The sequence below is a fragment of the Thermoascus crustaceus genome, assembly GCF_041956765.1.
Source record: "Thermoascus crustaceus strain CBS 181.67 unplaced genomic scaffold VTN00scaffold_1, whole genome shotgun sequence".
Classification (NCBI taxonomy): domain Eukaryota; kingdom Fungi; phylum Ascomycota; class Eurotiomycetes; order Eurotiales; family Thermoascaceae; genus Thermoascus; species Thermoascus crustaceus.
In genome coordinates, this window is record NW_027192527.1 from 4,260,036 (window position 1) to 4,273,825 (window position 13,790).

The following is a 13,790-nucleotide window of genomic DNA, read 5'->3' on the forward strand; positions in this document are numbered from 1 at the left end:
GTATACACTACATACTCCCGCACGCCTTCGGTACCATGGATTCGGCGAACGCCCGCATCAACAAGTCGAACGCCAAGACGAGACGGCACAGAAGCTTCACGCAAATGGCTTCCAGCTAAAAGACGCCTAGCGTTCCGGTGTACCGAGGACTTACGTGGCTGCAAAATCAGATTGACAAAAAGGGAAGTGGGGAAAAGGCTCGAATTTCCCATATTGGGAAGGGTGTATGAGAGAGGGGTATGTGAACTTCTGGAAAGAGATGCAAGTATGGAAACATACGACCGCACCACTAGCAAACCGCAGCAAACCGCGCTGACGGTGTGGCCTGGAGATCTTGTTCGCTAACCGACAACACCCGACGAGGCTGACAAGTGACGACTGTTCCATCTGCAGCTAACTAGCCACAGGTGTGTGGTCTTTTGGCGAGTTCAGGTTGTTCAGCTCGAGGGCTGGATGACTCGGAGCCGGCACGCGTGGCCCGATTATCTAGTGACTGTCTAAGTGGAGCGTCTAGAAGCGACTCGGAAAATGGGGATCTCAGCCCAACAGGGCCCCGATCGATCAACGAGGCGGTATGACGGCCGGAGAACGCCTTGCGAGGTCGCACCTGCGTATGTTCTTGACCGCAATGCACAATCTGCAAAGGAACGATTCGAAAATACTTCTAGAACAACTGGGAGTGCATACGGACCGACACAGCCACAGAGATCTTGAACTGCGCCCTGTGCGGAGTACCCTGTCTAACGTAACATGATGGGGCTCGTCAGCAGAACTGCGCCCCTCATGCTCAGCGAAATGGCGGACCGAGGAGATCCTAGGACCTAGGGCTGCAGGGACGCTCGAGCTGAGGTCAGCTGAAGAAGCGTTTACCACTCGCACAAATGAGATACGCGCAGGAGGCGTTCGTGATGCATGCGTCAGCGCATGCTCTGGGGCCTGCCCAATGATGACTGCGTGCTGCCCGCCACAACTGACAAGGCTGCCGCCAAGGAGTCTAGAGTTCAGCGGTGGCCAAACGTACAGTAGAGAAAGAGCGACCCTGGTGGTGAATGCTTTAGTTGAAGACTGCTATAAGAGCGGGGAATCCTGCCCCTCCTTCGGGTTTGCGTCTTCAATCATCACAAACATCGAACCCTTCATCTCTTGTTCCATCAGCCTGTTATACCTCGCAACCATGTCTGGTCCTTACGATCAACAGTACAATCAGAACTACGGCTACGGCCAGTACAACCAGGGTTACCCGCCTCAGCAAGGCCACGGTCAGCAAGACCCGTACAATCAACAATACAACCAGCAGTACCAGCAAGGTGGCTACGGCCAACCCCAGTCTTATGGCCAGCCTCAGCAGTACGGTTATCAACAACAGCCGCAGCAGTCTTACGGTCACCAGCCGTACGGAGAGCAAAATAGGTACGTTAGCCTCTGGGATCCCAGCGGCTTGAAGAGTTGAGCACGCGTCTGACAACATGCCTAGGCAATATGAGCAAGGCGCTCCTGGTGAAGCCCAGGAAGGCGAGCGTGGACTCGGTGGAGCCATAGCCGGAGGTATCGCTGGCGGTTTTGCTGGCCACAAGGCTAACCATGGCTTTCTCGGAACAATTGGAGGCGCTATCGTGGGAAGCATTTTGGAAGACGCTGTCAAGAAGCACGGTGAGAAGAAGGAGCATGAACATGGTTCTCATGGTTCGCATGGAAACCCATACGGTCAGTCGGGATCTCAAGGATCGCACAGTGGAGTGTTCAGCTCACTGAGTGATTCCGCCAGCAGCTTCCTAGGCGGAAAGAAGTAGAGAGATTGTGACGTTGGGAACGCATTCCCTCGCGATTACATTTTCCTCGCCGTCTTTTCTCATTTTTTTATTTTTCTTTGGTCCCGCGGGCTTATGAGGTTACCTGGCTCTTTGATGTTCTGATTTTTCATGTCTTATGTCTCCGCTATGAGTATCATTCTTCAGTCTATCGACACGAGATGAAATTGTAAAGAATCCTTCGCTGGTTCTGCTATTATCTTTTGTGTATGGATGCTCACTAAAGGCTGCGGCTGGTGTTACCAGGACCTGGCAGGCTGGTGCCATGTTGTCCGTGGATGTAGATCCTTAGCGATTCTCTTGTAATAATATTTGTGTTAGAAGCTGAGGAATTCATTGTTGCGATAAGCAGAAAAAGTGTTTGATATTATCACAAGTCACCGAAGCATCTCGAAGGCTAAAAGCAAGCTGCTGTCTAGTATCCGGCGGATAGATGGTAGAGGGGTAGAAGATGATCCGGGCGTCAGGGCGTCAGTGCACGGCGAGTGCGGGCGGCGGGCGGAGGATCTAAAAGCGGTTAGCGCCCTCCAGACGGCCAAGCCTTCCATCAAAAGTTCGAGAGACTCGGACTTCCTGTCGAGATACGGCAGAACCCGTGCATCATGATTGTCCGGCAGCTGTGCGTGCGGCAGAGTAAGTGTGGAATACCGTGAATCTTTACCCTGAGATAGAAGCATTGACACCAATTGCTACCAGGCCGCAACCTTCTGGCTCTGAACCGGGCCCGGATCCTGAGCCGCTTCAACTCGACCGAGGCGCAGGTTGAGACCGCCGTCGAGACTCCTACCAGTGCACCCACGGCCCAGCTGCAGAGATCTCCACCAGGGGTGGGTATATCGGAAGAGGTTAGATCTGTCGCACAGGAGGCATGGAAGAATAGAGAGAAGCAACGTGAGCAAAGAGACTTGATTAAGCGACAATCCCCGGTATCCGCAGACTGACCTCTGCTTCTCTCTTGCCAGGACACAAATTCCACAAACTCGGTACCGTCGTGGCACACACATATGAACCGGAGGACATTATCAAGAACCCTCCCAAGCCCCAAGACATTACACTCGAACTTCTCCTTGCCAATCAGACGCATCTCGGACACGCTACGTCCCGCTGGAACCCGCAAAACTCCCGCTACATCTTCGGCATCCGAGAAGGAATCCACATCATTTCGCTAGATGTCACAGCAGCATACCTCCGCCGTGCGGCCAAGGTCGTGGAGGAGGTCGCCGCGCGAGGAGGCCTCATCCTGTTCGTCGGCACCCGAAAGGGCCAGAAGCGATGCGTCGTCCGCGCTGCGGAGCTGGCCAAGGGCTACCACATCTTCGAGCGCTGGATCCCGGGAAGCCTGACGAACGGCCAGCAGATCCTGGGCCACTGCGACATGAAGGTCGTCAACGCGCTGGACGAGGAGCTCCCCGAGTTCAAGGACACCCTGGTCGACCGGCCCGTGCTGAAGCCCGACCTAGTGGTCTGCCTGAACCCTCTCGAGAATGTCGTCCTCCTGCACGAGTGCGGTCTGCACAACGTCCCCACGATCGGTATCATCGATACGGATGCCGACCCCACGCGGGTCACGTACCCGATCCCCGCGAACGACGACAGCTTGCGCTGCGTGCAGCTGATTGCGGGCATCTTGGGCAGAGCTGGCGAGGCGGGGCAGCGGAGGAGGCTGGAGGAGGCGAAGAGAGGGAAGTTGACATATGAACCGGTCACGGAGAAGGAACTTCGTAACAACCCCTTCAGTGGGGATGTAAGCCAGTGAAAAGTGAGGCAGGGGTTTGCGATCCGATTTTTTTTCTCTCTTTCTTTTGTGGAATGTGAATGAAAAATTCTGTACTGTATACATACAATGATTCTTAAACTTGGTCTCCCCCATTTTATAGCCATGTGTGATCGGAATCGAATATGAAAAATTCAAATACACTCTTTTCTGGTTGCGGAGTATAGTTAAAGTAACGACTCCGCTCCCTTTTACAAAATGGGCAGTGAATGAATTTTGTGCTCTTAATTCAATTCATATATACCTAGGTAATATCTATTGTATGAGGGTCTCGAACCTCATTATTCCCCAAGGGAATCGCAACGTTAATTTAGCAGGAAATTTTTTTTTTACCAGGAGTGTTACAAAGTCGTAGAAGACCTCTTTATTTTTCCTTTTCCCACCTCCCTTCCATATGCTAAACATGAAAAAGCTTTTTGGTATATCACATCATAAACTTCACAGCATAAAGGGAAAAAGAAATAAATGTCATTTTCATTTCGAGACAAAAATGGAATAGGGAAAGAGCTTATCCGAGAGCTCTCATGGTGAGTTCAACACTAAACAAGAGGAAAGGAAAAGTTAGTACGTGCATCTTTTCCAAAAGGGGTCTGATTATAAGAGGACAAGAGAGGCAGAACATACACAGCGAACGTTCCCGCCGACACCGGCATCGCCCTGAGCAGGGTCGGTCCGATACCCTTCCAGAACCCACCGAACCCTTCCGCTGCCCACGTCTTGCGGAAGCAGTCCGTCATGCTGCTGAACTTCTGCTGCGCGCCGAACCCGTCGCTCTGCATCTTGCTCTTGACCACGTCGAACGGGTAGCTGGCCAGCCAGAGCGCCTCGCCCGCCAGACCGCCGTACGTCGCGACCCGCAGGCTTGGGATGTCCTCGCGCTTGATGTTGTTGCGCTTCGCGTCCTGGTTCATCAGGTATTCGAACGTCAGGAACCAGAACCCGTAGGCCTGCGCCTCGCGCCAGATCGTGACCACCTCACCGCGGTAGAGGCCGCGCAGGACGCCCTCGTGCGCGGAGAGCTTGCGGATGCAGTCCAGTGGCCCGTTGTACAGGCGGTTGGCGCCGTGGGGTTGCGTCTGCAGACGGATACGGATGTGCTCGATGGGGCCCGAGATGACGGAGTTGGTGACGCCCGCGAAGGCGCCGGCTAGGTAGTATTGGGAGTAGGTGAGACCCGGGTTCAAGGGGGTCTTTTTGGCGTTGAGTTCTTCGAAGCGTCGCCGTGCCTCGTGGAAGGCGCCGAATTGGACGCTGACCTGGTAGTGGGGTCAGAATCAGTGCCGTCTCTTGGTTTTGACGTGGAAAATAAAGATAAGAACAAATAAAAAGATATTAAGAAAAAAAAAAGAAATATACAAAACTAACTCCGGCGCGAATTGACGATGATGATGCCGCTCGAAGACTTCGTAGCTTCAATTTCAAACGCAAGGCAGATTATCTACTTACGCAAGCACCAATTCCAATGAGGGGAGTTAGTGTTCCCTTGTAGAAAGCCAGAGGGCCTTCATTCTTCAAGATTTTGGCGGCGCAGTCAAATGCATTCGAGTACTGAGAAGACGTCTGCAACCGCACCTTGACGATGTCTGTCGATGGTTAAATATAGCTATTGGGAACCTAAGCGGCTCACATACCAAAAGGCTGACCTGTAGAGTGTTAGAAGATATATTTCTTTGCATAAAAATCATGGTATAGGTGAACATGGAGAGTTTTTGATAGCAATCAGAACCAATGATACTGCTGATAACAACACGGACCAAGTCATATTGTACGCGAATCGCACCGAACTGGAAAATCCAATTGACAAGAAAACGACAAAATAACAAATCTGAGAAGCGCATGTAAACATACCAAGAAGCACCTGAGCAATGCCACCAGCAGCTCCAGCAGTCAGGTCCTTGACGGTCCTCAGGACCCCACCGTCACCTTTCTCCCCCAGCTCCTCCAGGGGCTCCATTTTGCACCGTTTCTGAACAGGTTACTCTCGGAGAATCGCCCAAGCCGTCTTTCGCTAGCTGCAGGCCACTCTGCTGGCAAAGACAAGGGGTTGCAGGACGCTCCAGGAGATGCTAGGGGCCAGGAATGCTTTTATCTTTTTTTCTGCGATGGCGCAAGAGCCCGTATCTCTCAGTAATCAAGCCCCGCGGCCCGCGCCCGTGATTCGTCGGGGGCGCCGACGCACGTGACAAGCTCCGCGCTGACAAAGCGCCGCCCAGACCATGGATTTTGACATCTCCGGAGTTGTTTAAACATCCGCAAAGGTTGCGATCTGGAGAGTTCCCGCTACCATGCACAGGCGAGCGGTCTTGGAGGTGAGGATACGATTGCCCCGAGTCTACTTCCAATCTACGAATTGTTCTGACTTCATTGAAAGCTCGCCCGCTCCCAGGGGATCGATTTATCCCACGCTGCCAGATGCGGAGTAGCACGGACTCCGCGGCGCGCTTTCCGCTCGTCCACGAGCAGACAACAATCGTCCGATGATACTGCTACCAACGAAGGGGATCCGGGAGCCGCTTCTTCTCAATCGTTTCCTTGTTCAAAGTTCGGCGGAGGATGGCGCACCAAGCAACCGAGCAAGCCTGCTGAGCTGAGCCCAGCTGAAAAGGCACAGAGGGACGCTCTTCTCGCGAGCCAATCGCAGCAGAGCGCACAGCAGAGCGAGGATACTCAGTCAAAGGAGACCACTCAGTCGCAGAGTGGTTGGGGCAGCAAACAACCCAACAGACCTTTTGGGCTGAGTCCAGCCGAACAGGCACAGAGGGAAGCCCTTCTTGCGAGTCAATCGCAACAGAGCGGGGTCACTCAACCGCAGGATGGTCGTGCGAAGGATCAGACAGAGAAGACCACTCGTCCGCAGAGTGGATGGCGCAGCAGACAACTGAGCAAACCTGCTGGGCTGAGCCCAGCGGAACAGGCGCAGAGGGAGGCCCTCCTTGCGAGTCAATCGCAGCAGCGTGGGAACACTCGACCGCAGGATGATAGTGCAAAGGATCGGAGTGGAAAATCAGATGAAGCTGTCGAACTTCTGCCCGTCATTTCGAAAACTCTGTACCCTCCTCTTGATCCTCAGCCTCGCGAGCCTCGCGAGCCGTCCTTTCCACGTGTCCGGCGCTTGAAGCAGGTGACCATAAAAGTACCCGAGGACCTCCGGTATATTGACTGGACCTGTCCCAATTGCAATACCCCATGCTTTGGCAGGAATTCCACCTGCCTGGCGTGTAATACTGTTCGGCCGGAGATCGAAGAAAGGTATAAAACGCCGAATCCTCCAAACCAGTCTGAGAAGATTCGGCAACTAGGTCGATCGGTGTTGTCTGAGTGGGACGAAGGCAGATTCACTGAACGGAGACCAGGGTGGAGGAAGAACAGGGCATGGAAAGCTCATATGGCCAACCAAGACTTCGCAGGCGACAGCACTCTTTCAGGTGGATTAGTGGAAGGCCGTGCGGATGCACCAGTGACTCTACCTGGACACGAAGCGAAGAACGAGGCGGATGATTCAATTCGCCAGGAGACACAGGGAGAGGCCCAGGAAGTAAAGGACCGTTGGCAGTCCACAGCAGTGCCGGAGGAGGAATCCCGGCCGTCGAAGTCGTCCAAGTCTCGCAAAGGCCGCAAACAGCGCGAGTCGGAATTTGAGGAGGATGATTTCGATTTCGATGAGGACGATCGCCGTCAGCTCAGGGAACAGAGACGTTTGAAGAAAGAAAAGAAGAAAGAGAAAGCGCCGAAAAAGCAGGAACTTTACCTTCCTGAATTCATCAGTGTCAGCAATCTCGCTGACGTGATTGGTGTGCGACCTGCGCAATTTGTTGAAAGGCTGGAAGAGATGGGATTCGACGGTGTCACCTACGGGCACGTCTTGGATTCGGAAACTGCCGGACTTATTGCGCAGGAATTCAACTTTGAGCCCATATTCGAAACTGAAGGCGACGATCTACAAGCTGCACCTGAGCCCGAAGACAAGTCCGTTCTACCCCCACGGCCTCCAGTGGTAACGATTATGGGACACGTCGATCACGGTAAAACGACGATTCTTGACTGGCTTCGTAAATCTTCAATTGCAGCCAGTGAGCATGGAGGAATCACACAGCATATTGGTGCTTTCTCGGTATCTATGCCATCCGGAAAAACTATTACCTTCTTAGACACCCCTGGCCATGCGGCATTCTTAGATATGCGCCGCCGAGGCGCCGATGTCACTGATATCGTGGTACTTGTCGTTGCTGTGGATGACAGCGTCAAGCCACAGACTATCGAGGCCATCAAGCACGCTAAGGAAGCAAACGTCCCTATGATTGTCGCGATAAACAAGATCGATAAGGACAATGCCAATCCTGAGAAGGTGAAACAAGACCTTGCACGTCACGGCGTGGACGTCGAAGACTACGGCGGTGATGTTCAGGCTATTCCCGTGAGTGGTAAAACCGGCCAGGGGATGTTGGACCTCGAGGAGGCCATTGTGACTCTGTCGGAGATGCTTGACCACAGGGCAGATGACAGTGGGAATGTGGAAGGCTGGGTCATTGAGTCTTCCACGAAGGCCTCTGGCCGCGTCGCAACTGTCCTCGTTAGACGAGGCACGATGCGGCCAGGAGATATTGTGGTCGCGGGAACAACATGGGCTCGTATTCGCACACTGAAGAACGAAGCCGGAGTTACAATCAAGGAGGCTCCACCTGGAACACCGGCTGAGATAGATGGTTGGAAAGAGCAGCCTGCGGCAGGAAGCGAGGTCCTTCAGGCTCCTAGCGAGCAGAAAGCGAAGGACGTCGTTGAGTATCGACTAGAACGCTCAGAGACCCAAAAGTTGAGTCAGGATATGGCTGCCATTAATGTTGCACGCCGCGAGACACTCGAAAAGCGTCAGCGAGAGGCTTCCGAAGAGGATCAGCCCCTCCAAGACGAGGAGGCGCAATCTGGTCCCAAACCAGTTAACTTCCTGATTAAGGCGGATGTTGCAGGCTCTGTGGAGGCTGTTGTGAACTCCGTATCTGCCATTGGAAACAACGAGGTCTACGCCAACATCCTCCGTTCCGGTGTAGGCCCCGTTGGCCCGTTCGATATCCAGCACGCGGCTACCGCAAATGCGCACATCATTTCTTTCAACATGCCTATTGACCCCGCCATGTCGCGGAAAGCCGAAATCTCACACGTCAAGATCATGGACCACAGGATCATCTACGAACTGATTGACGACGTCAAAGCGAAGATGAGTGAGCACTTGGCTCCTTCTGTGACTCAACGCGTTACCGGTGAAGCGGAGATTGGACAGATCTTCAACATCACTGTCAAGGGAAGAGAGACGACTGCGATTGCCGGATGCAAGGTCCGCAATGGTGTAATCAGCCGAAGCAAGAAGGTTAGGGTTCTGCGGGGACAGGAGGTCATTTACGATGGTGTGTTTACCCAGACTTTTTTCTTCGACAATCTTCGATTGTCTGCCCGCAAGTTTTGTTAACGAATATACTAACTTATACTTTAACAGGCGCTCTCTCTTCCCTCAAGAACGTCAAGAAAGATGTCACCGAAATGCGCAAGGACACCGAGTGCGGTATGGGCTTCGAGGGCTGGACCGACTTCGCGGTCGGCGATCACGTCCAGTGCTATGAGGATATCTACGAGAAGAGATACTTCTAATCTCATTTCTCTTGTTCCAATCCCTTATTATTTATTGGGGCGTGTTTTGTTTTGCCTTTGCATATGTATACAAAGGTACTGTACATTAGGCGGGGCCATTTATGATAACGTATTTCTTCAGACATTGTTCTTACTACCACGCTTACACACACACGTATCTGTCTATGTCTGTTGGATGATGGAGGGTTTTCAAAATGGGGACTAGAGCATGATTATCGGCCTTTGCATTCTGACCATCATAGAAACCATCATTTCTTCATCTCCGCTCTGGATGAGGATCTCTTGTGCACTATGATTATGACTATTACGCTTCATGTACATATAGGACTTTGAATGAGAACCTATTGCGGTACGTATAATAATCGTAATTGATTCTAGCTTCTTGATGATCTTGGTTTTCGGAAATGTGCAAGATTAACGAAGAGAGGAAGACGCGACTCGACTCTGCCAAGCTTCGACCTGTGGTTTGTACAAGACCACGAGGTAGTAAGTAGGGTTTCGCATCCAGCACGATGGATTCGACGTGAGTACCTCTTAAGGGTTGGGATGGATCCTGTAGACTATAAATATTGCACTATAAACCAAAGAGGATATATATGTATGCTGCGGTTGAAAACGTTTCATGGAATTTCGCCCTAACTTCAAAACATGTCTACGTCCGTTGACTTTATATATATAGAGGAAAAGAACCAGCTTATTCTTCTACAAGGGACATTAGCACAGTGCAATTCACATGATTGACTTCTTTTTTACAATCGTATATCTACAGAAAAACGGGCAAGAAACAATGTTTCCATTCCATAACGCTTCATTAGGTAGAGATTCAGGTATCCATTACCGGACTAAAGTCCGGGGAATACAAAAAAAGAAAGCTAGCTATATACATTTCAGAATGGAAGAAGAAAACGAACACAACCCAGGACAGAAAACACATAGAAACGGACAAACAAAGATGAAAACTGGACACACGGAGCAGATCTCCCAACGGGTATACATGAAGAAAAACACAAAAAAGGAAAAACAAAAAGACAAAAACATCAAAGCAGGACTATTTACACAACGAAAAAAAAGCTTGTGTCCGGCTCCGGACAGCAGGTACAAAAGGAAATACAAAAAAAAAAGTCTGTAGGCCGATGGGCCCATACCGTCCGAGGACGGCAGGGCCCATGGCGCAAGCAAACCACAGGAGAGACACACTGGAGTCGACACAGGGAATTAAAAACAACAAGACAGACACAGGCCACCACAAAAGAGAACAAAACAAAAAACAAAACACGAGACAGACACCGGAGCGGCATCACGTCGTCCGCCCACGCTTGGCTCGGCCGCCTCGACACCTGCCCGCCCCAGCTGCCTTGCGCTTGGTCCCCCTTGGTTCTGGGGGAATGGACTTGCCGCCGGTAGTGGGACGGACAGGGGCGTCAGCGGCGGCCTCTTCGCCGTTGTCGTTGTCGTTGTCGTCGTCCTCAGCCTTACGCTTGGCCGCGGCGGGCGCCCTGGTCGTTGTCTTTCGGGCGGTGGTGGCTCTCCGTGGGGCCGCGGCGGGCTTCTTGCCCCCGCGACGTGCAGCGGGGGCAGCCGGCTTTGTCTCCGTCGGGACGACGTTGTTGGCGGTTGCGTCTTCGGTTCCAGACGCAACGGGACGGTCGATGCTGCTCATGGCAGCTCCGGTGTACTTGTCCTCCCCCTGCTCGCTTGGCGCGGGGGACTCCTCTTCCTCCTCCTTGGGCTTTGGCCTCTTGTTCTTTTTCGGCGGAGGAGGAGGCGGCGGGGTCTTGGTCTTGAACCAGAACCCGCTGTCCAAAGCCTCGTTGACGGGGGTACGCTTCTCCCAGCCAGCCTCCTCCTCGCGGCTGGAGGACTCCGTGGTGGAGTCCTCAGCAATTGTCGAACTGCCGTCTGAGGACGAGACGGCAGAGGCCGTGTCGAGCTCCTCGATCACCTCGAAGTTTGGCTCGAGCCGCTCGATTGCGGCTCTTGGGAGCTGAAAGAGGCCTCGGAGGCCGAGCCAGAACACCTCGAAGGTGTCAGAGTGCATGATCTGTAGAAGCGTCTCGTTAGTGACAATTGGAATAGATAGATGGACGCTAAAATGTATGGAAAGCTGATAAAGCAAGAAATATGGGCGTGCAACTTGTAACTAGGAGAGAGGGACACACCATGCTCGTGCACGCGAGCTTGAACTCCAGGGGGAAGTTCTCCTTGTCGACGCTCGCCAGGATGTCGTATTCGATCCGTGCCCGGGATATCTTGTGGCCATGACCGCGGGCGACTGCGTCCTTGACAATACCGTTCGCATATCTTAGGTACACCTGGACAAGGCGGTTGTTCTACATGTTGAAACCAGTCGTCAGTATCTGCAAAAAGAAAGCCCCGTACGCATCCTGAGATTGGACGTGGATTTATCTGAAAGCGTGGATTTACCTGAAAGCGTGCCATTCTATCCGCCGCCAAATTGTTCTCATGGGATTTCATCGCCGTAGCGAGCTCCGAGATGATATTTTCGAAAAGGTGGTGCATGTAGTTATCCATTTTGACAGGAAGTGTCTCTTTTCAGGTTCAGAACACAGCTGAAGGAAGTGGTTGTTTCAGGGAGTCGGGTTCGAAAAGAAAGGCCGGTTAGAATATTGAGAAGAGACTTAGAGTGGAATGTAGAGAGAAGTTCTGAACACTATAAGACAAGAAGTCCCTTTCAGATTCGGGACGCCGCTGAAGGAGATTGAATATCGAGGAATCGGATTGAAAAAAGAAGAGCTGGTCAAGGAGTCGAGAAGTTCAGAGTCAAACGTAGTTCTCAAGAAATCTGAAGACAGAATGGGTTTCTGAAGACTGTAAGACTGGAAGTCTCTTTGCAAGTTCACAGCACTGTCGAATGAAGTAGTATTTCAGAGTCAGGTTCGAAAAGAAGAGCCGGACAGAGGACTGAGAAGAGGTACAGAGTCAAATGTAGCTTTTGAGAGGTTGCCAAAATAAAAGGAGACTCCGAAGACCGTAAGGCAGGAGGTACCTCTTTTCGGATAGACAACACAGGTCGCAGAAGGTAGAATTTTAGAGCCGGATTCGAAAAGAGGAGCCGGACAGGGAACCGTGAAGTAGATAGAAAGTCGAACGTAGTTCTCGAAAGGTTCTGGAGATCGTAAGATAGGAAGTATCTCTTTTCGGATCGGCAACACAAGTCGAAGTAGGTAGAATTCCAGAGTCGGATTCGAAAGCACGACTAGTCAGGAAACTGAGAAGAGGTATGGAGTCGAACGTAGCTTTCGAGTGTTCTTAGGATAGAAGACTTTGAATTCTGTAACACAGGAACTCTTTTTTACAGACAGCCAACACAGCCGAAGGAGATAGAATGAGTCGGACTCAAGAAGAAGAGCTGGTAGGGGAATTGAGAAAAAGTAGAACGTAGCTCTCTAAAGGTCTGATGACAGAAGGGGATTCTGAAGACCGTAAGATTGCAAGTCTATTTTCAGATCGGTAACACAGAAAAAGAAAAGTCGAATTGGAAGGGAGTAGGATTCCAAGAGAAGAGCTGGTCAGGGTACTAAAGAAGTACAAAGTCGAACGTAGAGAGCTTCTGAAGATAGAAGGTGGCTCTGAAGTCTGCAACACAGGATGCCTTTTTAGGCCCGTAACACAGCAGAATAAATCGAATTCCAAGGAGTCGGATTTGAAAGGAGGAGCTGGTCAGGGTACTGAAGAGGTACAAAGTCGGACGTATAGAGATTCTGAAGACAGAAGACTGCAAGACAGGAAGTCTCTCTTTTCAGACTTGCAACACAGCTGAATGAGGTCGAAGCTCAAAGAGTCGAGTTTGAAAAAAAGTCGATCGGAGAACTGAGCGAGGCACTGCTACGAGCTTCGAGCGTAGAGAGAGGCTCTGAAGACTGCAATGCAGGAAGCTTCTTCAGGTCCACAACACAGCTGCAGGATTTCGAAGGAGTAGGGTTCGAAAAGCGGGTCAGAGAACTGACAGAAGTTGAAGTAGGTGTCTGGAAATCTCAGAGAGTACTCCAATAGATGATAGATAGCTCTGGCAAAGCAGAACGAGAAGGTATTCCTCGCGCAGGTCGAACGGTCAGAGAGCTCGATGGTGGAGAGGTTGAGAGAGAGAGATAAATAAGGACGTGTAGACGAGTAGTTGGACAGAAAGGATCAAAACAAGGGACCGCGAGCAATGAATGACTGTTCCGCTACGGGGGGCCGCTGTGTTTTTCAAATTCACTGGCATAGCAACGAGGGAGGGTAGAAGTGAATGGAACAGAAATATTGTAAACAACTTGGCATCAATGCATTGTGCTAAAGACTTGACAATAGTAGAGGCTCTGCCCGGTGGATAAAATCCAATCTTTGAATATTTCCTCCGTCAATAAGAAATATCGAGTGTTTATTCCATGCTTTTTGTCTTTTGATGATCATTGAGCCATTATTGCCCGATGTTGCTCTATTCAAGACCTTGTCTGATAGAACTGTTCTAGCATTGTCTAAGGGAGCAGGAAAAGGAGCAGACACTCCTGAAGTAAGCGGAATCCCGAATTCACCAAGCACCGTGGGGCGAAGCATATGTCTGTATT

At 51.4% G+C, this 13,790-nt stretch overlaps 6 protein-coding genes across 6 annotated transcripts; 3 read left to right on the plus strand and 3 right to left on the minus strand.

The window, feature by feature from the left end:
- Nucleotides 1-574: 574 nt before the first annotated feature.
- VTN00DRAFT_1526 (uncharacterized protein) lies at nt 575-1,790 on the plus strand (the record flags this gene model as incomplete). The annotated part of the gene is made up of 3 exons (XM_069427643.1): nt 575-611; nt 771-1,410; nt 1,475-1,790. 3 exons carry the CDS (start codon nt 575-577, stop codon nt 1,788-1,790), a joined length of 993 nt encoding a protein of 330 aa, XP_069292228.1.
- Nucleotides 1,791-1,889: 99 nt separating this feature from the next.
- VTN00DRAFT_1527 (uncharacterized protein) lies at nt 1,890-2,356 on the minus strand (the record flags this gene model as incomplete). The annotated part of the gene is made up of 2 exons (XM_069427644.1): nt 1,890-2,028; nt 2,190-2,356. The coding sequence occupies 2 exons, from the start codon at nt 2,354-2,356 to the stop codon at nt 1,890-1,892; spliced, it is 306 nt and encodes a 101-aa protein (XP_069292229.1).
- Nucleotides 2,357-2,410: 54 nt separating this feature from the next.
- On the plus strand, nt 2,411-3,564 carry VTN00DRAFT_1528 (mitochondrial 37S ribosomal protein uS2m; the record flags this gene model as incomplete). The annotated part of the gene is made up of 3 exons (XM_069427645.1): nt 2,411-2,441; nt 2,505-2,699; nt 2,771-3,564. The coding sequence occupies 3 exons, from the start codon at nt 2,411-2,413 to the stop codon at nt 3,562-3,564; spliced, it is 1,020 nt and encodes a 339-aa protein (XP_069292230.1).
- A 526-nt stretch (nt 3,565-4,090) lies between these two features.
- VTN00DRAFT_1529 (uncharacterized protein) lies at nt 4,091-5,536 on the minus strand (the record flags this gene model as incomplete). The annotated part of the gene is made up of 5 exons (XM_069427646.1): nt 4,091-4,121; nt 4,207-4,838; nt 5,029-5,165; nt 5,214-5,225; nt 5,431-5,536. 5 exons carry the CDS (start codon nt 5,534-5,536, stop codon nt 4,091-4,093), a joined length of 918 nt encoding a protein of 305 aa, XP_069292231.1.
- A 331-nt stretch (nt 5,537-5,867) lies between these two features.
- On the plus strand, nt 5,868-9,222 carry VTN00DRAFT_1530 (uncharacterized protein; the record flags this gene model as incomplete). Its single annotated transcript, XM_069427648.1, has 3 exons — nt 5,868-5,891; nt 5,954-8,981; nt 9,071-9,222. 3 exons carry the CDS (start codon nt 5,868-5,870, stop codon nt 9,220-9,222), a joined length of 3,204 nt encoding a protein of 1,067 aa, XP_069292232.1.
- A 1,297-nt stretch (nt 9,223-10,519) lies between these two features.
- VTN00DRAFT_1531 (uncharacterized protein) lies at nt 10,520-11,754 on the minus strand (the record flags this gene model as incomplete). The annotated part of the gene is made up of 3 exons (XM_069427649.1): nt 10,520-11,263; nt 11,382-11,552; nt 11,647-11,754. 3 exons carry the CDS (start codon nt 11,752-11,754, stop codon nt 10,520-10,522), a joined length of 1,023 nt encoding a protein of 340 aa, XP_069292233.1.
- Nucleotides 11,755-13,790: the final 2,036 nt, after the last annotated feature.